The following is a 24,977-nucleotide window of genomic DNA, read 5'->3' as shown; positions in this document are numbered from 1 at the left end:
ATAATGTTCTTGAGAGTGAGAACTAGAGCTTTTCAAAGAGATTAGGTCATCTCTCATATTTAGTGGGGCATTTAATAGCTAGGTAAATGAAAATTTTTGCTTTATTTCATTTCTATGTATTTTCTGTTAGTATATATTTATTTACTTCAGGTGCCTAACATTCTGTGCAATAAAATTTTTTTGGAAATAACTCAGTGGTTTCTTGATCTATTTCGTTCTCTTTCAGAGGCTTGCTTATATAAAACTACAATTTAGAGAACCATCAAACTCTGAATATTGTTTCCTATGTAGTATGAAGTGGTTATTTTCTTCCTTTTTCAACTGGCCAGTTTTTTGTTTCTGGTAAAGTGGCTTTCAAACTTTTCTGGTCATGACCCCACTATAAAATACATTTACATTGTTATCCAGTACTCAGACACATATATGTGCATACTGATATTTGAAATTTGAAGAGAAGTTTCATGAAACAATATATTTGCTACTGGTGATGCATTGTAATATTAATATTTTCTATTCTATTTTCTTTGTTTGTTTTTTGAGACAGGATTTCACCCTGTATGGCCTGGGCTGGAGTGTAGTGACACTATCACAGCTTGCTGCAGCTTGACCTCCTGGGGTCAGGTGATCCTCCCGTCTCCTAAGAGCTGGGACTACAGGTGTGTGCCACCATGCCTCACTAATTTTTTTTGTGTGTGTATTTTTTATAGATGGAGTTTCACCATATTGCCCAGGCTGGTCTTGAACTCCCAGGCTCAGGTGATCCTCCTGCCTCAGCCTCCCAAAGTGCTAGAATTACAGGTGTGAGCCACTGCTCCTGGCCTCTATTTTGTTTTATTGTTTTTCATTTACGCTTTTTTTTTTCCTTTTCGTGGAGAGCGGGATCTTGCTGTATTGCCCAGGCAGGTCTCAAACTCCTGGGCTCAAACTATCCTCCTGCCTCTGCGTCCCTAAGAGCTGGGATTGTAGGCGTGAGCCACCATGCTTGGCTGTTGTTTTTCATTTAAAACAAACTGCTGGTCTCCATTCACTAAGTTGATATGGTAACCTGAATTTTTTTTTTTTTTTTTGTAACTGAAGATGTTTAGGTTTGGGGCCAAGTGTGGTGGCTCATGCCTGTAATCCCAGCACTTTGAGAGGCTGAGGTGGGAGGATCATGTAAGCCCAGCAATTCAAGACCAGCCTGGGCAACATAATGAGACCCTGTCTCTACCAAAAAGAAAAATAAAAAAAAAAAGAAAATGTTTAAGTTTGCTAGTTTTTTTTCTCTGCAATGTACTCAGATTCTGTAAAGCTTTCTACCTAAATAGCTATAGAACAATAATTGAGAGAGGGAGGTCCTGTTGCCCTGATTATCATTACTGTCATCTCTGTTCCTTACTGTGTCTAGGCACATTATTTTAAAAACTTATTTTGAAATCATGAGGTTGAAAATGCTCAGTTATATGGTGAGCTTCTATCCTTTGCTAGTTCTATCTAACAGTTGGAAGTTTAGGTCCATTTAGTTGCTTTTCACAAACTCTGCCTCTGTTCTTGGCAACTAGTCAAAAGGTTACAAAGCTGCTTTATTCTGCTTTCTTCTGGCCCCAGACCAGTCTTTGTAAACCAAAAAAAAAAGGGGACTGAGGAATGAAGCAGTTTGCTCATGTGTATATGATCAGGTGAAATAATACAATTGAAGAGTCATTAGGGTTTGTGACAGTGGATTACATTTATGTATTGTCCCAGTTCATTTCCTGTAATCACAAAGGGGGAAAGGTGGTAGAAATACCAACAGTTCCTTGCCTATCTTAGCTGTTAGAATGAAACAGGGTCAGCAGGCATACTCTACTATTTTTACCACTACCCCCTCTTAACACTTAGTGAGTGCTTACTATGTGCCAGGCACTATTTAAAGCACTTCACTTGTGTTAACTCATACTCATACTTGAGAGGCCTGGAGGAAAAATGAAAATGGGAAAGGATAAAGAAGAAAAGCTCTCTTCTTGTATGTTCTCATTACTTGGCTTAAGGATTCTAGCTATTGGTGACTATAGTATGGCATATCATACATTTTAAGCTCGTACAGCTTTTAAACATCACCAGTCCTGTCTGCATTGTTCCATTATGAGACACATAGCTGTGGTTTGAGAACTCAAGCTTGGAAGCTAGCCTGCTTGGGCTTGAATACCAGGTTGGTGACTTACTATGTGTGTAGCATTGGTCAGTTTACTCTCTGTGCCTTAGGTTTCTCATCTGTAAAATGGTGATAATAACAAATAGCTCCTATTTTATAGACTTATTGAAAGATTAAAATAGTTAATAGATTAGCTGGGCATGGTGACACACGCCTGTAATCCCAGCTACTCAGAAGGCTGAGGCATGAGAATCGCTGGAACCTGGGAGGCAGAGGTTGCAGTGAGCTGAGATCATGCCACAGCACTCCAGCCTGGATAACAACAGTGAAACTCCGTCTCAAAAAAAAAAAAAGAAGAAAAAGAAAATAGTTAATATATTAAAAGTACTTAGAACAGTGCCTGACCCATAAGAAGCATTCCATAAATGTTTGCTATTAATAGTGTCAACTCACAGTTGGCTCTCCTGAGAGTGTTTGTGACTGTGATGAGTTCTGTATATTTGCTAACAGGACATGATTGACATTTAATGTTACATTGCTCAGGAGCTTGAAAATATCTTGTCTTGAGGACCTGTCGGGAAAGTTCTTGTGTAGTGTGTTGGCTTTAAAACTAAAGATTATCTCCAGAAAAGTCTTACTCATTCTGGGTGTAAAAAAGAAAAACAAAACAAAACAAAAAAAACCTAAAGATTATCAAAGCTACAGGCCCAACTTATTTAATCTCTCATAGGAACCACTTGTTATTTGGGCCTTAATCTTAATAGTTTTAATGGTTTGCTATTTGGGAAAACTAAGAGGAGCTAGTTAGTGAATTGACTTTCTCTCAAGACTAGATTTCTTTCCCTTTTATCTGAGGCATATTTATTTATTTTATTTTTCTTTAACAAACACTTATATTATCCCTCTCTGATGGATTTTTGAAGGAGTAAGTAAATTTGGAGAAATAAAACATTAATTTAAAAAATGAACCTAGATTTTACAGTTCTTCTGACAGCTAAAGATACAGATTTCAAAAGACTTAGTTCTGTTAGTATAGTGTATAGTCAGGGTTACCCAAACACTGGCAAGCTGTTTGATATATAGGATTGATGTGTAGATGATATATATATATATATATATATATATATATATATAGAATGTTAGAGAATTGATGAAATAGGGTACAACTTTGTCTGTATGGCTGGAAGCAGCATATTTATAGAATATTCATGTTGTGATTCTCTTAGAAATGTTAACTGCACAGATTAAAAAGGATGAAGATAAAGTTTTAGAGTCTTTGAGTTCTTTGGAGTCTGGATCTTCAAACTTTTTAAAATTTCTTTTATCATATTCTTATTCTTTTTGATTTCTTTTTTTTTTCTTGTCACATGTTAACACCCACTACAAACAGAAAAATTCTTATGCTTTCTGACAAGTTACGAAAACCGGAGAGAGATCTAAGGAGTGTTGGAAGGAATATAGTAGAGCTGTTGTATTGTTATTAAGCTCACCTTGACATAGCTAATTCAGATTAACCTCTTCTTAATACTTTTTACTATGGTTTTAAAATTTTTCCTGTGGAACACATCTTCCTGTTTCATTAGGAGCTTGTGGGGGAAAAAGTTTATGTTAATTTTTATTAAAGATTGTTTTGTAGACAACTTCAAAGGATGATTTTTGTCAAGAAGTAATATTAGAAATTACAAAAACAATTCTTAGAGAGTCTATTTCTTTTTCTTTTTTTTTTCTTAAGATGGAGTCTTGCTTTGTTGCCCAGTCTGGAGTGCATTGGTATGATCTCAGCTTACTGCAACCTCTGCCTGGAACTATAGACGCTTGCCACCACTCCCAGCTAATTTTTGTATTTTTAGTAGAGATGGGGTTTCACCACGTTGGCCAGGCTGGTCTTGAATTCCTGACCTCAGGTGATCCTCCCACCTCGGCCTACCAAAGTGCTGGGATTACAGGCATGAACCACTGTGCCCGGCTGAGAGTCTATTTCTGATAAAGTATTTCTTCTATTAAGAATTTGGTAGAGCCTAAATATATGTATATATTTTAAAAAGCAACTTTCTCAGTAAGTTCTGATAGTGTTTTGTTAAGTGTAAAGTTACTATAAATATTCCTACAGCTGATAATACTATGATATGTTAGTCTTGCCTCCCTAACAAAGTAGCCAGAAGAATTCATCAACTTTGCTGGAGTCAGTTGGCTGCACTACTTTTTTGTGGAAGGTGTTGACCAATATGGTAATGGTTTTTATCTGTCTACAGTAAGTCCCATCAGGGAGGTATAGGTGGTTGCAGTTTTTCTGGTTACAGAAATGTGAATTGTGCTGTTGCCTAAGTTGTGAGAGCTGAAAGGCTCTCTTAGGATCACACTAAAGAAAACCTTAAGAAATGCTAGTTGAGTGTAGGTCTGCTGGGTATTTGTATCTACTTCAGCAGGACTCTGAGTACAAAGGATTCTGAGTGGATATGTTAGTAAGTATGTTAGATATTTTTTTAAAGGTATTAAATCAAGAAAGGTAAAAAATAAAACAAAATAAAAAGAAAGGTGGCTTTCAGCTGATGAGACTTTAATGGATTTCTGAAAGCTAGGAAACAGTGAGATCAAATTGATCGAAAAACTAGGAGAAGAAATCACAGCCAAAACTATATGTAGAAGTAGCAGACTCCAGGTAAATAAATATGAAGAACTGAAGGGTACCTGGAATAATTATCAGTTGCAGCAATCTGAGAGCATTTATTCTAGAAAAATAGCTGAATCTTGGCAAAAACAGCAAACTTTGTGGCATTTTAATTTGCCCTTTTCCCTCTAGCTTCTCACTACCCTTGAAAACCAACAGCGTCCAATCATGGTGAAAACCAGCCACTGGAAGGGATAGATCGAGTTTGGAGTTTCTTCAAAGCTCCATTCCCAGAGTTGTCGTTATTTTACTTAACTGGTGGTTCCTTGAAAAACCTCATTCACAAGACCATCTGTATTTGACCTGACTTGAACCTCACTTAGTACAAACAGCCTTTCCCCCCTGGAGTGTTCATCAAAAACAATTAAAGGCAATTGTTGAACAACTTGGGTGCCCACCATCTTGAGTGACAGTGAATAGTAGTTAGATCAAATAATAGGCTAACCAGGAAACTTAAAAGGAAAAGCTGAGAAATGAGATGTTCATAAGGAAATTTATGAAGCTCTGGTATATTTCTGGGAATCTAGATGGCTATGTGCATGTGTAGGGCTGTGTGCTGCATGCTTAGGAAAGAACTAAGAAGGTCCTAAGCTCTCAGTTCTGATTAATCTCTAGGCTCTGTGCAACCAAGAAGTAAAGGCTAAGGAAGAGTTATAAACTGCTTGGCTGAGTGTGAAAGGTATGCCCTAACACATGTAGAGAGCCTGTCAATACACACTGGGACTTATATTGGTTTTAGACATTAAGGACATCTCTGCCCAGTCATTAGCTGATCACAAACTAACATCAGAGACTTTTCTGACCACTTATGACAGATAATTAATATTTTAGATAATTAGTTCAGGAAAGTCACTAACAGAAACAACAATAAATGGTAAACAGTAATAACTACAAATTACCTGGTAGGGAAATAATCTGATTTTCAGAGTTGTCACGTTACATTATTTAAAATGTTTAGTTTTCAACAGTCTATTACAGAGCATACAAAAAATCACGTAAGTATAGTCCACACATAGGAGAGAAAGCAGTAAAATAGAAACTGCACCCTGAGGAAACCCAAATGTTAGACTTTAATATTAGGCAAAGACTTTAAATCAGCCATTTAAAATATATTCAAAGGGCCTGGTATAGTGGCTTGCACTTACTGAGGAGGGAGAATTGCCAGGAGTTCAAGGCTGCAGTTAGTTATGACTGAGCCACTACACTCTAGCCTGGGTGACAGAGTGAGACTCCATCTCTTAAAAAAAAAAAGTCCAAAAAATGAAAGAAAGCCATGTCTAAAGAACTAAAGTAAGGTTATATGAACTATTAGTCCACTTGGTTTGCCCTAACAGAATACCATAGAGTGAGTGGCTAAAATAACAAATATATTTTCTCATAGTTCTGGAGATTGAAAATCTAAGATCTCTTTTAAATGAGTACTAACTTCTGTTTTAGGTATAATTGCTTCTGAATGATTGTATGTTGTATAGTTCTACCGCTAGTGTTTAAGATAGGGTAGAATTCTTCCACCATTTCAATTTAAATAGGGAAAGCGTATCTGAAGGTAGTCACATTTACAACAAAAATAGGAATTTACACAATTTGACCTTATTTAAGTCATCTATGTAACAGAAAATTCTTCTGTTATGATGATAACAGGTAATATAGCCTACCTTTCAAATCTCTGTACTCATAGATAAACTGTTGATCCAACTATTTTTATTATTTTATCTGCCAATGTTTCAGGTCTTGTTACTCATAAATAAACTGTTTATTGTTTCAACTATGTTTATAATTTTGTTAGCCAACATTTCAGATCTCTACTTATAAAAAACCATGGTCTGTGTTTACAATTTTGTTTGTATTACAGTCATTGAGTTTGATTCAGCTTCATATGTGATTTTCTCTAAAAATCTAAGTAGATCGAATTATAACTTTTGAGGTATAATTTACATACAGTAAATTCTTTTAAATGTACAGTTCAGTACGTTTTACAGATGCATACAATTTTGTAACTACCACTACATCAAGATATAGAGGGCTGGATATGGTGGCTCACACCTATAATCCTAGCACTTTGGGAGGCCAAGGCAGGTGGATCACCTGAGGTCAGGAGTTCAAGCCCAGCCTGGCCTATGTAGCAAAACCCCATCTCTACTAAAAATACAAAAATTAGGCTGGGTGTAGTGGCTCACACTTGTAATCCCAGCACTTTGGGAGGCTGAGACAGGTAGATCACTTGAAGTCAGGAGTTCAAGACCAGCATGGGCAACATGGTGAAACGCTGTCTCTACTAAAAATACAAAAAATTCATCAGGCATGGTAGCACATGCCTATAATCCCAGCTACTTGGGAGGCTGAGGTGAGAAGATTGCTTGACTCCTGGAGATGGAGGTTGCAGTGAGCCAAGATTGCACCACTGCACTCCTGCCTGGGTGACGGAGGAAGAGTCCATCTCAAAAATAATAATAATAATAATAAATAATACAAAAATTGGGTAAACCCGGGAGGTGAAGGTTGCAGTGAGCAGAGATTATGCTACTGTACTCCAGTCTGGGCGACAGAGTAAAACTCTGTCTCAAAAAAGAAAAGAAAAAAAAAGATATAGAATAGTTTCATGGATCCCAAAAAGGATCCCTTGTGCCTCTTTTTAGTCAACCTTTTTTCCCATCCCCAACACTGGTAACCACTGATCTGTTTTCTGTCCTTGTAGTTATCTCATATAAATGGAATTAAACATTATTAACAGCTTTTGAATCAGGCTTCTTCTACTTAGCATAATGCATTTGAGTTTCATCCAGATTGTTCTGTGATTTGCTGTACAGTATTCCCTTATATGGATATACTGCAGTTTATTCATATACCAGTTTGAAGGGCATTTGGGTTGTTTCTAGTCTTTGGCATATATATATGAACAAGCTACTCTGCACATTTACATACAGGTTTTTACGTGAACATAAGTTTTCTTTTCGCTTAGATGAAAAGAAACCTCAGAGTGGGATTGCAGGGTTGTATGGTAAGTGTATGTTTACCTTTATAAGGAACTGCCAAACTGTTTTCCATGATTAGCTGTACATTTTGCGTTCCTACCAGCAGTGTACAATTTCTAATTGTACATTGTTCTGGTTATACAGAGTTCTTGTTCCATATCCTTGCCAGCGTGTAGCCAGTTTTATTTTATTTTAGACATTCTAGTAAGTATGTGCTGGTATCTCATATATATATATAATAGTATAGAGAGCCCCTGAGGAAATTGTTTTAATTAAAGGTCTTTATCAAGAAATGATTAAGTTCCTAAATTTTACCCTTATTTACTTTGTTGCTTGAAGTTGGAATTAACAACTTTACTTGGTTAAATTAGCTGAGCCTTTATAGTTTCTGTTTGATCTGTACATTTTTGTAAAGGGTTTAGTTAAATGGCATATTCAACACTGACATGAACTTTTGACACATCAGCCAAATAATTATGATTTCCTTCAGAATATGTCTTTAATACCTGGCATATTTTATCCTGGATTCTATTTCAGTATTTTTCTTCCAACTTGAAATATTCTATGAATATGTTTAGAAAGTATTTCAGGGCTCTATTCAAGACACACAAAAAAGAAATCCCAAAGAAAAATACATGCGACGAAGTAATTTGTTGAGTTAGAAAAGTCACATTTTTCCAGTGAAAAAAATTTCTGATCATTTACTACATCTTATGATGTGTTTATCAATGCTCTTGATACAGTGCTAAGCATGGTGTTACAAAGTTAAAAATTAAATGTTTAGTAAATGATTTATGGAAGAGCATACTACTCTATAATTATTACATAAGACAAATGCAAAATAGGAACTTCAATCAAAACAGAATATGAGCTTCAATCTTTAGGCATAGTTTACCTAAGATTGTTAGTTAAGATAAATTGGAAAGAAGAACTTCTATATCTTTCAGGTTTAACTCTAGCAGTAATTTTTTTCCCTAAGCAGAACACATTAATTTTAGTATATGTGCTGCTGAAGCAAGCACTAAGCAGAACACATCAAACATTATAGTGAGGTCAGGCACAGTGGCTCATGCCTGTAATCCCAACACTTTGGGAGGCCGAGGCAGGCAGATCACTTGAAGCCAGGAGTTTGAGACCAGCCTAGCCAACATGGTGAAACCCTGTCCCTACTAAAAAATGCAAAAATTAGCTGGGTTTGGTGGCGGGTGCCTGTTAATGCCAGCAACTCAGGAGGCTGAGGTAGGAGAATTGCTTGAACCTGGGAGGCAGAGGTTGCAGTGAGCCAAGATCGTGCCATTGCACTGCAGCCTGGGTGACAGAGGGAGACTCCATCTCAAAACAAACAAAAAACAGTACAGTGAATGTATGCAGACTTTAAGTGCTGTCTTGAAGATATAGTGTTTAGTTTGTTAAGGCTTTAGAAAGTTCTTGTAAGATTTCTCAAGATCCATGAAGTACCTGGGACTGTCAGTGTTATTGTTACCTAAGTATTTCTTCCACTATATAATTTTAAGGTTTATACCAGAGTGAAAGCAGGAGAATGCTAACTTTGGAGTTATATAACACTTCCATTAGAGAGGCAAACTTTCCAATTATTTGGAAAGTTTTTAAGTGTTTTCTGTTTACTTTATTATTTTTAATGTCTGGAAGCATTTTTTTCAGCTGTGTGTACAGTTGTAATCTGTTATTTATATTTATTTTTGTTTTTTGAGACTGAGTCTTACTCTGTCACCAGGCTAGAATGCAGTGGTGTAATCTCAGCTCACTGCAACCTCCGTCTCCAGGTTCAAGTGATTCTCTTGCCTCAGCCCCACAAGTAGCTGGGATTACAGGTGCCCACCACCATGCCTGGCTAATTTTTCTTTTGTTTTGTTTTGAGACGAAGTTTTGCTCCCGTTGCTCAGGCTAGAGTGCAATGGCGTAATCTCAGCTCACTGCAACCTCCATCACCCGGATTCAAGCAGTTCTTCCTGCCTCAGCCTCCTGAGTAGCTGGGACTACAGGCGCCTGCCAGCATACCTGCCTAATTTTTTTATTTTTTAGTAGAGATGGAGTTTCACCATGTTGGCCATGCTAATCTCGAACTCCTGACCTGGTGTGATCCGCCTGCCTCGGCCTCCCAAAGTGCTGGGATTACAGGCGTGAGCCACCACACCTAGCCCCATATTTACATTTCTTCATTTCCCACTTTTGTTTTCGTTTGTCCATTTCATTCAGTGGCCAAGAGATGGTCAACAAGCCCAAGCAGAGAGGTAATAGCAAAACCAAGCAAACAAAAACAGACTTTGCTATTTGTTTTAGTTTCCTGTGGCTTCCATAACAAATTACCCCAAACAAACTTTGAGGCTTAAAACAACAGAAATTTTCTGAATAGTGTTCGAGAGGAAAAAGGAAAAAAAACAACAGACATTTATTCTTTTACTTTTGGAGGCCAGAAGTCTGAAATCAGGGTGTTGGTAGGGCTGAACTTCCTCCAGAGGCTTTAGGGGAAATCATCCCTTGCGTCTCCCAGCTTCTGGTGGCTTCTCACATTCCTTGGCCATAACCCTCCAGTCTCTTCTTCCATTTTCACATTGCCTTATTCTCTGTATGTGTGTTAAATGTCTGTTTTTCTCTTATATGGACACTTGTGATGGCATTTAGGGCCTATGTATAATCTCATCTCAAAATCCTTAATTACATGTGCAAAGACTGTTTTTCCAAATAAGGGAACATTTACAGGATCTGGGTATTAGGATATGGACCTGTCTTTGTCTAGAAATCTATTTCATGTTAACTGTGTGTATATGTGTTCGGAGAAGGGGACGTCTCCCTCCTCTCTTTCTCATCTACCTCCCTCTTTCCCTCTTTTCCCTCCCTCTCTTCTTTCCCCCACCCTCCTTTTCTTCTTCTTCTTCTTTTTTATATAGATGGGGTCTCTTGTTATGTTGCCCAAGCTGATCAACATACCAGATTACTCCTGGGCTCAAGGGATCCTCCTGGCTCAGCCATTCCTTCCCACCTTGACTCCCGGCCCCAGTTAAAATTACTTGTTTTGGCCAGGCGTGGTGGCTTACGCCTGTAATCCCAGCAGTTTGGGGCCTAGGTGGGTGGATCACTTGAACTCAAGAGTTTGAGACGAGCCTGAGCAACATGGTGAGACCGTGTCTCTACTAAAATACAAAAAATTAGCCGGGTATGGTATCATGTGCCTGTAGTCCCAGCTACTTGGGAGGCTGAGGCAGGAGAATTGCTTGAATCCAGGATGTGGAGGTTACAGTGAGTCGAGATTGTGTCTCTGCTCTGTCTAAAAAAAATAAATAAATAAATAAAAAATTACCTGTTTAATTAACAGTAAATCAGGCCGGGCATGGTGGCTCAAGCCTGTAACCCTACTTTGGGAGGCTGAGGTGGGCGGATCATTTGAGACCAGGAGTTCGACACCAGCCTGGCTAACATGGTAAAACCCTGTTTCTACTAAAAATACAAAAATTAGCTGGGCATGGTGGTGCACATCTCTAGTCCCAGCTACTTTAGAGGCTAAGGCATGAGAATTGCTTGAACCTAGGAGGTGAGATTGCATTGAGCCAAGATTGTACCACTGCACTCCAGCCTGGGCAAGATTGTGACACTGTACTCCACCCTGTCTCAAAAAAATAAATAAATAAAACAAACAAACAAACAAAACCCAGTAAATCAAAGTCTGTACATTGTAAATTAAGGACTTACAGTTATAAAGAGAAGTCAATTTGTTTTTGTGAGGTTTTTTTGCTAGCCTGTACAGGGAATTAATAGGTAGCATAAAAAGAATGTCAGGGAGCTCTGAGTCTGAGTCTCTTCTGATTTGGAGGGCTGCCAGATTCAGAAGTAGTTCTTTGTTCAACTAAGCTCTTTATTCCTCCAAAGAAAAAAAGGGAATGTTAATTTTGGATTTTTAGGAGGTCCTTAAAGTGCCAGTCCAAACATTGAAAAAGAAATTTTGAGTTTAAATTTAAAACATTTAAAAACTTTTGAGAACATGATGTTATAGCATAAGATCAAAGTAATGTAACAGAATAGAGATATAATGAAATTAAAGGAATAAGTAGCCTAAGGTAATAAGAATGTAATTTTAAAAGGGAGGGTCATATGCTAAATTCCACATAAAGGGGACAAAAAGCTTCAGACAAGGGAGTTCAGAGTTTTGGGTTCTACCACTGTTTCTGCTACTCACAGGTTCATGAGGCAGTCAGTGCCTTCTCTTTCATTTAATTTCCTCAACTTTAAGGATTACATTTAATGATCTGTAGTACTTGATATCCTTTGTAGCATCTTTTGTTATATATTTTCTTGGATTTTCAAGAGAGAATCATATCTGTCCATTTGTGAAACCAAATGCAAAGTCTCTCCTAATAGCAAATTTTTTAGCTATTGGAAATTCATTGCTTTTGCTTAGAACCGTAAAATGAACCAATCCTGAGTTTGTATACAGTATCTAAACAACTCCTGAGGAAAGAGATGACACAGCAAAAGATCAAATGAATCTTTCTGCTTATACTGTTGTCATAAACTTTAAGATTTTTTTAGGTAAGGGAGGCTCACTGCAATTTAAATTGCTCTTCCCTCAAAGCTGATTTTTTTTCCCAATGGAAAAAGTTGAGAGCAAGAATGAAGAATTTGTGTCTAATTTTAACTTAATGTCTTGAACATTTTTTATATAAGCATTTAAAATATGTGTTTAAACATTTTACTATACTTCTAAAAAATATGTAACTTTGTATCTGCTTTTCTTATCAAATTACATGTAAGCTATTATTAAACTAACATAAAAACATGTATCTTTTCACCTTTTAAATAAACTTGTGTTGAAATAGGTTACAGCTGTGGCATAATTAAACTTATTGTTCACATGTTGGTTGTTTCTCATTTTCGTTTCTGTAGACAAGAGACTTATACTATTTTTAAAAGTAGAGTTAGCCTTCCCCCCCACCCCCGTATGTAATTCTTGGGTAAGTACCTAAGAAAAATTATTCAGGTTAGGCCGTGGCCAATCTTATGACCTCTTTTATACTTTATCCAAGAACAGTCTAAGGACACGTGGTTTTACAGCTGTGCCTGACTGAATATGTCTTTTCTTCTCATAGCCCAGGTAACACTTGGTTTCGTTGTTTAGTTTTTTTTTTTTTGGTAGCTTAATATGTATGAAGTCGTATCTTAAGAATATTACAATTTATATTTCTTCAATTAGTAGTGAGAGTCTTTTTTTCTCAAGTGCTGATTTAATCTCTATGGTTTGTTTGTTTGTTTGTTTGTTTTTTGACAGACGGAGTCTCGCTCCACTGCCCAGGCTGGAGTGCAGTGGCGCAGTCTTGGCTCACTGCAACCTCCACTTCCCAAGTTCAAGCGATTCTCCTGCCTCAGCCTCCTGAGTAGCTGGGACTACAGGCACATGCCACCATGCCCGGCTAGTTTTTTGTATTTTTAGTAGAGATGGAGTTTCAGCGTGTTAGGATGGTCTTGATTTCCTGACTTCCATCTGCCCGCGTCAGCCTCCCAAAGTGCTGGGATTACAGGCATGAGCCACCGTGCCCGGCCTAAACTGCCTGTTTCTATCCTTTGGCAGGTTTATGAGTTAATCACTGTATGCTCTCCATAATAATAGATGATCGTAAATGTTGAATTCATATGGTTTCTGTTATAAACATTAAGTTATTTATCATAATTCTTGCAGATATTGTCTGAATTTGTATTATTTTAGTCTTAGATTTGTTTCTTCATTGCATGATAGTTTATTTTACATAATTGGATTTGTCAAATTGTTGTTTATGCTTTCTTTGAATTGACCATAAATGTATCTGTTTTCCAGAGTGAGATAAACTTACTTTTTGTTTTCTCCAAAGGTTTTTGAATGCTTAGTTTTTCAAATATATTTATAATTAGTTATATCATATGATGATGTGGATATTTTTTCCATATTGATATTCAGTTTTTCTGACAATATTTTCTAAATACTGATTTTTCTCCATTTATTTCATATTTTAAATACTTTATAGATTTGACACTTTTTGGCATTTCTAGTCTTTTAGGGTTTTTTTGGTATTTTTTATTATAAAATATATGTAAAATAACATGAACTATTTTAACCATTTTTAAGTACAGTAGTACCCCCTTTATCTGTAGTTTTGCTTTTGGTGGTTTTAGTTACCTGCTGTCAATCTTGGTCTGAAAGTATTAAATTCAAAATGTCACAAGCAAACAATTTATCAGTTTAAAATTATGTACCGATCTGAGTAGTGTGATGAAATCTCTCTCCATTTTGCTCTTTCCTGCCTGGGTCATGAATTATCCCTTTATCCAGTATATTAATGTTGTAGACACTTCCCACCTGTTATTCACTTAGGAGCCAGATCACTTGTTGAGGTATCTGCAGTATTTGTGTGTTTGAGTAACTCTTATTTTACTTAATAATGGCCCCGAAGAGCAAGAGTAGTGTTGCTGGCAGTACAGATATGCCAAAGAGAAGTGCTTCCCTTAAGTGAAAACGTAAAAGTTCTCGACTAAATAAGAAAAGAAAAAAAAATCACATGCTGAGGTTGTTAAGATCTGTGGTAGAGCTAGGCACGGTGGCTCACACCCGTAATCCCAGCACTTTGGGAGGCAGAGGTGGGTGGATCATGAGGTCAAGAGATTGAGACCATCCTGGCCAACATGGTGAAACCCCATCTCTATTAAAAATACAAAACTTAGCTGGGTGTAGTGGTGCAAACCTGTAGTCCCAGCTACTCAGGAGGCTGAGGCAGGAGAATCGCTTGAACCTGGGAGGTAGAGGTTTCGGTGAGCCAAGATGGGGCCACTGCACTCCAGCCTGGCGACAGAGTGAGGCTCCATCTCAAAAAAAAAGAAAAAGAAAAAGAAAAAAAATCTCTGGTAAGAACTGATCTTCTGTTCATGAACTTGTGAAGAAGGAAAAACAAATTCATGCTAGTTTGGCTGTCACACCTCAAACTCCAGGTTATGCCCACACAGTGCATAAAAACTGCTGAGTTAAAAATTATCATTTTTAGGAAGAAAGTCTATATAGGGGTTGGTTCAGGTGTCAGCTGGGGGTCTTGGAGTGTATCCCCCCTTGGAAAAGGAGACTACTGTATACAATTCAGCAGAATTAAGTACATTTAGAATGATGTGCAGTCATCATCACTACCATTTAGTCTCTTTATTTAAGGTATTTTCACTTCAACCTATAACATTATCGCTGTTACTATTGGACAAATTGTTTAAATCTCTGAATCCCAGTTTCTTTGTTTGTAGCATGAGGATGATAATACCACCTGCGTCTTAGTTGTGGAGATAAAATGTGATGAAATGGTGAATGTAGAAGTTACTTGGGAGTTGGATGCAGTGGCACATGCCTGTAGTCCTAGCTACTTAGGAGGCTGAGGTGGGAGGATTGCTTGAGCCCAGGAGTTTGAGACCAGCTTGGGCAATGCAGTGAGACTCTCATCTCTTAAAAATATATATATATTATATATGCTCAGTAAATGATAGTTCTCTTATCTTTCCCACTATTAATTGGTTTTAAAGAATGGTATAGACATGTCTTCCTTAAATAGCCTCTGTTACTCTCCTTTCTCCTAGAATATTCATTATTATTTTTGCCCAATTTTCAATAAGAAATTTGTAGGTATTGGAGTAAACCTTTGTTTGCTTCTTTTATTTTTTGGAGACAGAGTATCACTCTGTTGTCCAGGCACTTGTGCGTGTGCGCTGTCTCTCTCTCTTTCTTTCTGTCTCTCTTTCTATATATTATTTTTCAACATGCAGAGAGAGAGAAAGAGAGAGAGAGAGAGAGAGAGAAAGGATGTCTTGCTTCCTTCTCTGCCTAACTGCATGTCAAAAAATAAGCATTTGTTAGTTTTAAACGTCTATCAGATGAGTCATGCACTGGATTGTTTTTTATATATGTGTATGCACACAATATTTCAAATTGAAAACAATGTCTCAATGGATTTGAAACTGTTAAAAGCTGTTGTCTAAAACATGAAAACTTTATAACTGTAAAAATAAATGCACATGTTGATGTTTAAACTGCATAATTAAGAAAACCTATTGGTGTTTTGTTTTTCTTGTGTACCAATAATTAAGCCATTACTGTTGACACTATTTGGCTTTCTGTTATAACACTGAAGGAGTGAAAGTACATCTAATATTTATGAAATATTACTAAAATCTCTGCAAAAAGAAAAAAACTGTCTAAAATGTGTGGGTGAAAACTGTTAATCATGTTTGTTTCTACCTTCCTCACCAAAGTTGGACACCAACTATATACCATAAGTTCCTTAAAGTGATTTCACTATTTTATAAAATCAGTAAAATAAAAATGAGGTAGTTGTGGCCGGGCGCGGTGGCTCACGCCTGTAATCCCAGCACTTTGGGAGGCTGAGGTGGGTGGATCACCTGAGGTCAGGAGTTTGAGACCAGCCTGATCAATATGGTGAAACCCCATCTTAAAAAAAATAAATAAATAAAATGAAGTAGTTGTATATATGCAACATTGTGTACAAAGAGGAGATAATGAGTAGTATTAAATGTTTTCATCTTTCTTTACCTTTTGTCTCCTAATACCTAGTCTACCTTTTAAAATTTCAGACTGCTCTTTGAATTCATAATTCTAATTTGCACATTATTGTTATTGGAAAATCATATCTAATAAAGGTTTTAGGCTGGATGAGGTGGCTCACGCCTGTAATCCCATCACTTTGGGAGGCCAAGGCTGGTGGATCACTTGAGGCCAGGAGTTTGAGACCATTCTGGCCAACATGGTGAAACCCCATCTTTACAAAAAATACAAAAATTAGCCAGGTGTGGTGGTGCACACCTGTAATCCCAGCTACTTGGGAGGTTGAGGCATGAGAATCGCTTGAACTGGGGAGGTGGAGGTTGCAGTGAGCTGAGATCGTGCCACTTTGCCCCAGCCTGGACGACAGAGCAAGACACTGTCTCCAAAAAAAAAAAAAAGGTTTTGCTATTTCCCCCCAAAAAATAAAAATAAATTTAAAAATATATATGGTACTTTGAAAAGGGTAGTAAATAAACTTAAAATACAATGTAGTCAGATCAAATCTATGGACTACCTTTTTTCTATGTGGGACTGTGTCATAGATATCCAGTTAACTCCTGAATACCTCTGTACATACTTAGCTGCATGTAAGGTCTCCTTCTAGGACCTATAAATCAGACTGTTTTTGCCCTATTTAGACGCTTCTTTTGAAGTTGTAATTAAGACTGATATGTACATATATAAAAAGCTTTAACCTTTATTCTGTGCTTTTTTTTTTTTTTTGAGATGGAGTCTTAACTCTTGTCACCTGTGGCCCAGACTGGAGTGCAGTGGTGCAATCTTGCTCAGCTCTCTGCAACCTCCACCTCCTGAGTTCAAGCAATTTTCTTACCTCAGCCTCTCGAGTAGCAGGGATTACAGGTTTTTGGCACCATACCTGGCTAATTTTTTGTATTTTTAATAGAGACAGAATTTCACCATGTTGTCCAGGCTGGTCTCAAACTTCTGACCTCAAGTGATCCACCCACCTCGGCCTCCCAAAGTGCTGGGATTACAGGCATGAGCCACCATGCTCAGCCTATTCTGTGCTTTTAAACACATACACACATACACACACACGGACATATATATATTTATCTTCCTAAGCCTAAGAGCTATGATAACACATTGCAGAAACCTAAGCTCTTGCTTGTGGCCATTTACATTTACAGGTTATGTAGTATGTTGAGCTTGGGACAAAACAGAAACTATAAGGTAGGAATCTAATTAGAATTTTGAAATAAAATATTTGTTCCTAATTATTTTCCTTCTAAAAATAATATTTATAAAAATATTCATAAAAATAAAATTTATGGCTGGCATATTACAGAAGGATACTGCTTTTATTTTTGGGCATGTGAAATCACAATAGTATTAAAAATTATGTGGCTCTCTAATCAAACCAAAATTTCTATTTTTTTATTGTCAGCATTCACAGGTAGGGGAATGTAAAGTCTCAGGAAATACTATTTCTAGTCTCAATTTTAAATTTTCCCAGAATTCTGTTCATGAAGGCAAATGAACACTGACAAGCTGTATTTGTAAAAAAGGTGATAAAACAAGTGTATTTAGAAACCAGTAGTAAGAATTGAAATTAGAAAATCGTGAAAAGACATTACTTTCCAAATGTTCTAAAGGCACTTAAAAGATTAACTCGGGGCATGTTTTGTAATTTCATCAGCTGTTTGACTAAGTTTTAATTATGTTTATTTTAATTACATCAAAAATCTACTTTACACTTCTGTCTCACAACTGTTGTATTATTTGATATTATAAAAGGTGAATCTTGGCCAGGCTCGGTGTGATCCCAGCACTTTGGGAGGCGGAGGTGGGTGGATCACGATGCCAAGAAATCAAAACCATCCTGGCCAACATCGTGAAACCCTGTCTCTTCTAAAAATACAAAAATTACCTAGGTGTGGTGGCATGTGCCTGTAGTCCCAGCTACTTGGGAGGCTGAGTCAGGAGAATTGCTTGAACCCAAAAGGTGGAGGTTGCAGTGAGCCGAGATTGTGCCACTGCACTTCAGCCTGGCGACAGAGTGAGAGACTGTCTAAAAAAAAAAACAAGATGAATCTCATTGAATGTGAAGTAATGTCAGGTTATATTAGTGGTAAAAAAAAAAAAAAAGAAAAACCATTAAATTCTAGAACTAATACAGGGAAACTAATACTAAGATTTTTACAGTAATTCTGTACTTCTTTTATTACCAAGTTTTGCAATATTGTCTCAGTTATACTGTACTTGCATCTTTTTATAATAAGTATGACTTGATTGTATAGCATGTACTACTTGTGGAAAATGGTATGAAATCTTAATAAAAGTTTTAGAACATTGATAGATGCTGGAACTGTGATGAATACTTGCTTTCTTATATTTAGTATGTTCTGATATTTCAGGTCTTTCAGATTACAAATTATTGGAAGGCAGGAGAATACTGTATTGATGGAAAGTAGTATTTAGATGCGTGTTTTGTTAGAATTATGTAATTTATGGTCATTAGTGCATTTTATACGCAATGTACCTGAATGTATGTTTGCAAACTTCCCACACATCATATGTTGCCAGTAGAATCCCAGAAGTTGTAATTTATATATCATATTCTTTCCATGTAGGCAGCTTTTTGTTTTAAAATGATCAAAATTATTTGTGGTCATTGACTAGTTATTTTGAGATAGCAAGCCTGGTTTTTAAAGTTATTTTTTTTCTTTTTTTTTTTTTTTTGAGACAGAGTCTCGCTCTTACTGCCAGGCTGGAGTGCAGTGGCACGATCTTGGCTCACTGCAAGCTCTATGTCCTGGGTTCAAGCAGTTCTCCTGCCTCAACCTCCTGAGCAACTGGGACTACAGGCACCCGCCACCATGCCCAGCTAATTTTTATATTTTTAGTAGAGATGGGGTTTCACTGTATTGGCCAGGGACGGGATTTCACCATGTTGGCCTCACAAAGTGCTGGGATTTCAGGCATGAGCCACTGCGCCTGGCCAGTTCTTTTCTTCTAAATTTAGAAATTATTTGTGTCCTTTTTATTCTCCTAGATTGAAAAGCTGAGAAGACAAAGGGAATTTTAAAGATGGAAACAACAAAGCATGCTTATTTTCAAAGAATAGATGTAGAAAGGAATGTCTTTAAATATTTCCCTTAAAGAAGGTTTTCTTGCAACTTACAGGATTTATGTCAAGAAATAGGAGATTCTTCTTTTTCTATTTTAAAATCAATTTAATTTTATCATATTTTTAAAAAGCAAAATTTCAGTATTTTAATATTTATTGATAATTTATTTCCCTACCATTTACAGTGGTGTTTCTGTTTTTTCTTTTAAAAATGATTCTTCATTATTCAATTTGATAAAGTTGTTTCTTACTTTTTAAAACCCATGACCCCTTTTGACCTGTAAATAGTATTATGTTCTTCTTTAATATAATTCTGATTTTTTTATTTTTTATTTTTTTTAAGACAGAAGTCTTGCTCTGTCGTCCAGGCTGGAGTGCAGTGGCACAATCTTGGCTCACTGCAACCTGGCCTCCTAGGTTCAAGCGATTCTCCAGCCTCATCCTCCTGAGTAGCTGGAATTACAGGTGCCCACCACCACGCCCAGCTAATTTTTGTATTTTTAGTAGAGACAGACTTTCACCATGTTGGCCAGGCTGGTCTCAATCATCTGACCTCGTGATCTGCCCACCTTGGCCTCTCAAAGTGCAGGGATTACAGGCGTGAGCCACTGTGCCCAGCCTGTAATTCAGATTTTTAAAATAAATTAGTTTTTGTATTTAAAAACAAAATTAAACCACATTATTGAGTGTGTGTATATATATATATATATATATTTTAACATTTATTCTTACCTTCCTTCTATCAGAGATGAAATTTATAACCCTTCCTCCATGATGTAATGGATATCCCTTTCATCTCCCTTGCTGAGAATATACTAGAGATTGTAGTTTTTACAGTTGTGACCTTCAGTTAGGGAAAACACGTAAGTTTTGTATAGGTGAGAACTGGTCACACATAAAATTGACAAATTGGCTGGGCGTGGTGCCTCGTGCCTGTAATCCCAGCACTTTGGGAGGCTGAGGCGAGCAGATCACCTCAGGTCAGGGGTTCAGGACCAGACTGGCCAACATGGCAAAACCCCATCTCTAGTAAAAATACAAAAATTAGACAGGCATGGTGGTGTGCCCCTGTAGTCCCAGCTACTCGGGAGGCTGAGGCAAGAGAATTGCTTGAACTTGTAAGGCAGAGGTTGTAGTGAGCCAAGATCGTGGCACTGCACTCCAGCCTGGTGACAGAGGGAAATTCTGTCTCAAACAAACAAACAAAAAATTCAAACAAATGGGGTATTGAAGGTATTACATTTCCCTAATGATTTCGTCCTATTTTGCTGTTTCAAATTGGATGAAATAATATATGTACTTAATGTACATTTAGACAGTACTAAAATGAAAAGGATTGTCCCTTAAAGAAAGGATATTTCAATTTGAAACTAAGACATAAACTAGTAAAACAAAAAATGTTTCATCTTTCATAGTTGTGAATTAGTTTCAAGTCACATTGATTATGCTCTTCTAAGTTGAGTAAAACAAATGCAGGGAAGATAGCTCATGAGCTTTACTTATTGTACTCTGTAATTCTGTATCACTAGTTATGTGCGTCATTTAGTAGGAGAACTTAGCTTTTGAGGTCTGTGTATGAGCTACGCATGAGTGCACTGAGCATCAAGTGCTTCTGACCTTTAAATTTTTTTTTCTTTTGATACTCTAAATTGGGGTAGGGAATAAAGCTGTGTTAGAGTTGGACAACTTTGTATCTAATTGTAACCCTCACATGTGTTTTTTCTCCACATTCTGGAGTGTGACTCTAAAATAAAGTTGTGTTGCATTGCACAGACAGAGTAATAGAAGTAGAGTGGTGTGGTATACTGGCATAACAAGTTTTTTGTTTTCCTTTTCATGGTATTTGTCTATTTTCAGTATTTCTGTAATAAGATTGTATACTTTAGCTTTGTATGTGAGCTGGTACAGTGGTTGGTAGAAAAATTGAAAACAGCTGTGACTTTAATTAAATGTACAAGCAAGCACATCTTTTGGGAGAAGTGCCGATTTCACTTCTGTTAGAAATGGAGTATTTCATTTGTGTAATGTATGCAGCTTTCTAATTTTTGTCTCCTGTCAGCAGGGCACAGTAAGATGGACCTAGAATCCTGTTTTTCCTTTTTTTGTTTGAAAATCAGGACAGGAAGAGCAGAATCTGAGAATGTAAAAATTTTGCTTAAATAATTGACTGGGCAGCACAGTTAGTAGAAGCTCATTATTTCAGAATTAAATTAGGTCTTCCCTTTGCATGATTATTTTCCTTAGTTCTAAAAGTCAGGATTTCACTATATTTATTTATTTTTATTATTGAGATAGAGAAGAATTGAATTTCCCTTTAAATTGATTACATATATACAGATAGTTGGTTGTGAATCCGGTTTGTCCTATTTAAAGTGATTCTGTGTGTCTGTGTTAACAGTTACGTAAATGCTCCACATTAAAGCAGGTTAGATGTTATCATAACTTGGTGACTTGCTAGGCCAGTCTCTATCATTTTTAATGTAACTCTAATCCTTAAAAAATTATTTTATTATCTGCACATGGCTGTCATTGTAAAATGTTTAATGCATTAGGCACCATAGTAACCAGCAGAAGTGGTTTCACGTGTTGGCTTTTGCAAGGTATTATAAAAGTCATTGTATACACCTATCTTGATTTGGTGTAGCATGTCATTTTTGAAAAGCCACATACAGGTTTGAGATTTTGCGATTGGAACTCATGTAGAAAGCTTGGGGTAGCAAAATACTAAAAAATTATTCTCTGATGGCCTCAATGATAATACTTTAAAGAGTATATAAAGCTTTGAATCTTCCTTTTTAAAAACAGATTGTGAGGACTGCTGAGAGAGACTTGCAATCCAGTCACATAAGCATAATAAAGAAATATTAGTCCTCATGGAAGAAGAGCAAGATTTACCAGAGCAACCAGTAAGTATTTCCTTTTGCAGTTTAAAGTTGATTGAGAAGAGCTAATCTTCAGAGATCTTCATTATTATTAAAATAAGGAAAAGATTCCTTAATCATTTTCTTCCAAGAAAACAATGTTGTATTTTGCTGACTTAATTCTAAGAAGTCTGTTTAGAAAATTCAGTATTACAAAATAAGTATTATATTTAGAAATGTCATTTAAAAAAATAAGTGGCTAGTGTTACAGTTTTTTAGAAAATAAAAGAGGATGTGTCTTTATTGGTCTGATAGTATATCACCATTTCTACCAGAAAATTTAGTTTTGTTTTTACCTAAATTTCCCTAATTGAGTTAATTTTTTAAAAAGTGGTAGTATAGTGAGGAAGGTGTAATTTGACCACTAGCTAATTCTTAAAAACAGATAAAACCCTAGAGACTGTTTTGAATTCTTAATTTCTTTTAAATATTTAACATAATAAAATAATTTTAAATGTTCCCAAGTGATATGGGTTTATCTTCTTTTTAGTTTTTGGCTCTTAATATTTAAAAAAAACAAAAGCAATAGTGTCATTCTTTTAAGATAACTTTTATGCTGAAGGGTCTTTTCCTTTTATCTTCAGTTTCTTTTTCTGAAGTTTGATAACTACTGATTCAATATGCTGTCCTGAGTGGGCCTCTTGCATTTCATATTAAGAGAAGAAACAGTGATATGAAAATCTAACCTAAAAAAATTTGAATTTTGAAAGCACATAATAATTTTTTCATGTTCTAGATGTATTCTTTAGGTGTACTAACTCGCATTTAAATGATAACGTCCTTTTTTAAAATTTATTTTTATTTTTTTAAATGAAGTACTTCAATATTTGTTTAATATTTTTCTTTATATTGAAAAATGTATATTGATGATTACTTTGTCATTATACTTTTAACCCCTTCAGTTGAGGTAAGTACAAAACTAAGAAGACATTAACAACTGGTAAAAGACCTTTTCAGACATTTGAAATGTGATCCCCTATCCCTGGTGGGACTTTAATAATCAGAGAAATGGTAGGGTTAAAATTATCTTGAGGAATGTGTATAAGATTTACACTATTGGAAGAAATAGCTGAATTGTAGATACTAAATATACTAAGGAAAATTATGCCATTGAGTTTTTAATGTGGTAAGACAAAGGTCTAGGTGTATTTTCAAAAGACTTATGTAAGTGTTGACATATTGTTGAAATATGGGTATTGTTGTTAGTTACTCCTTACCTATTTAAGGTAATGAGAATTGTGAGGCTGACCTGCTGACAGGTTGTCTGTCTCTTCTGCTCTGCTTCATTTCCTTGTCATATTGTTGAACTTCTGTAATATGATGTGCAAAACCTAATTGTTACTTCAGAGAAAGGTAAGAAATTGAAGCACTTTAAAACCAAAATTTCTGCTGACTATAAATGGTTGTCACAGGGCATCTTTTCCTTATTGATTTGTGCCCAGATCTTAATTTATAGAGGTGATTGAGTGATGACATGAAGAGGTCAGTACCATTGAAAGACAAGTTTAGTGTTTACTCATAGTTCCCCTTGGAACAAGAAGCATAGCATGCCACACAGGGGGAAGTACCCTGTTGGTCAGGAGGCAGAAAGAGTGAGAGGAGGGCATGAGCCACAGACTTACTGAGGTTTCTACGGGAAAAGCAAGATAGGCAGGGTAAACAGCTTAGGGTTGACTAGTTTGAACAATTCTATCAGGCTTTGTGGCCTAGGGGCTGTTCCTGGTTGTCTGGCGGTACTTTGTCCTGGGTTGATTTATGATTTAGGGCAGGAGAAATAGGGGCTTAGTGTGTGAGAGTTAGGAAAAGGAGGTGGTTCAGAGTATGGGCCCTGGATCTCAGGAGAGATAAAAAACAACTTTGGCCTTGAGTTTGGCTCTGTGATTAATGGATGTCAAATAGACAAATACAGAATCTAAGAAAACACAACACTGATTAATGTTTAAAATAGAACAGGAAGAGTAATGACACACTTTAGGTAAGAAAAAAATGGCTTTTCACAGGCTGTAGTGGAGATCTAAAATATGAGTGGAAAGAATGGTCCCATCCCAAGTTGATGATAAATAAAGCCAATGTTTTTTAACCCTAGAGATGTTACTAATGGGCATTATTATTGAAGTTAGTTTAATCCCATTGTCTTCTTTGCTTGTTCTTCCTTATTGAATTACCCCTTCTTTTCTCCACTAATTGCTTGCTCTATCTCAGGATTTTGTGCAGGCTCGGTGGCTCATGCCTGTAATCCCAGCACTTTGGGTCCCGGAGGTGGGTGGACACTTGAGGCCAGGAGTTTGAGACCAGCCTGGCCAACATGGGGAGACCCCATCTCCACTAAAAATACAAAAATTAGCCAGGTGTGGTGGCACATACCTGTAATCCCAGCTACTTTGGGAGGCTGATGCAGGAGAATTGCTTGAACCTGGGAGGTGGAGGTTGCAGTGAGCTAAGATTGTGCCTCTGCACCCCAGCCTGGATAGCAAAGTGAGTGAGATTCCATGTCTCCCCGCTGCCCCAAAAATATTTTGTTTAGAAAACTCACAATGCAATAAATTCTAACTTCAGGTTATTTCCCCTTCCCTTTATTGCTAATCAATCCTCAACTGAGTTGTAAATAATTTTGTTATATTACTATAAATCAGCTTC

General features: G+C 36.6%; 1 protein-coding gene across 5 annotated transcripts in view; it reads left to right on the top strand.

The window, feature by feature from the left end:
* Window positions 1-24,977, top strand: part of EYA3 (EYA transcriptional coactivator and phosphatase 3) — a 113,357-nt gene that overhangs the window by 7,264 nt on the left and 81,116 nt on the right. For 3 of the 5 annotated variants that reach the window (XM_064363550.1, XM_012439916.3, XM_064363552.1), the window contains exon 2: window positions 22,225-22,325. The exons of 1 other annotated variant lie outside the window; for it this stretch is intronic. In XM_064363550.1, the coding sequence (XP_064219620.1) occupies window positions 22,293-22,325 (33 nt within the window). In that variant the 5' untranslated portion in view covers window positions 22,225-22,292. Of the gene's footprint in view, window positions 1-544; window positions 657-22,224; window positions 22,326-24,977 lie in introns of all 5 variants that reach the window. One more of the 5 variants, XM_064363549.1, reaches the window with a different exon arrangement.

Source organism: Aotus nancymaae, unplaced genomic scaffold, assembly GCF_030222135.1.
Source record: "Aotus nancymaae isolate 86718 unplaced genomic scaffold, 86718_ANA_hifiasm-v0.15.2.pri h1tg000053l, whole genome shotgun sequence".
Lineage (NCBI taxonomy): Eukaryota > Metazoa > Chordata > Mammalia > Primates > Aotidae > Aotus > Aotus nancymaae.
Note: the sequence above shows the minus strand (reverse complement) of the source record. Positions and strands in the feature narration are given on the sequence as shown.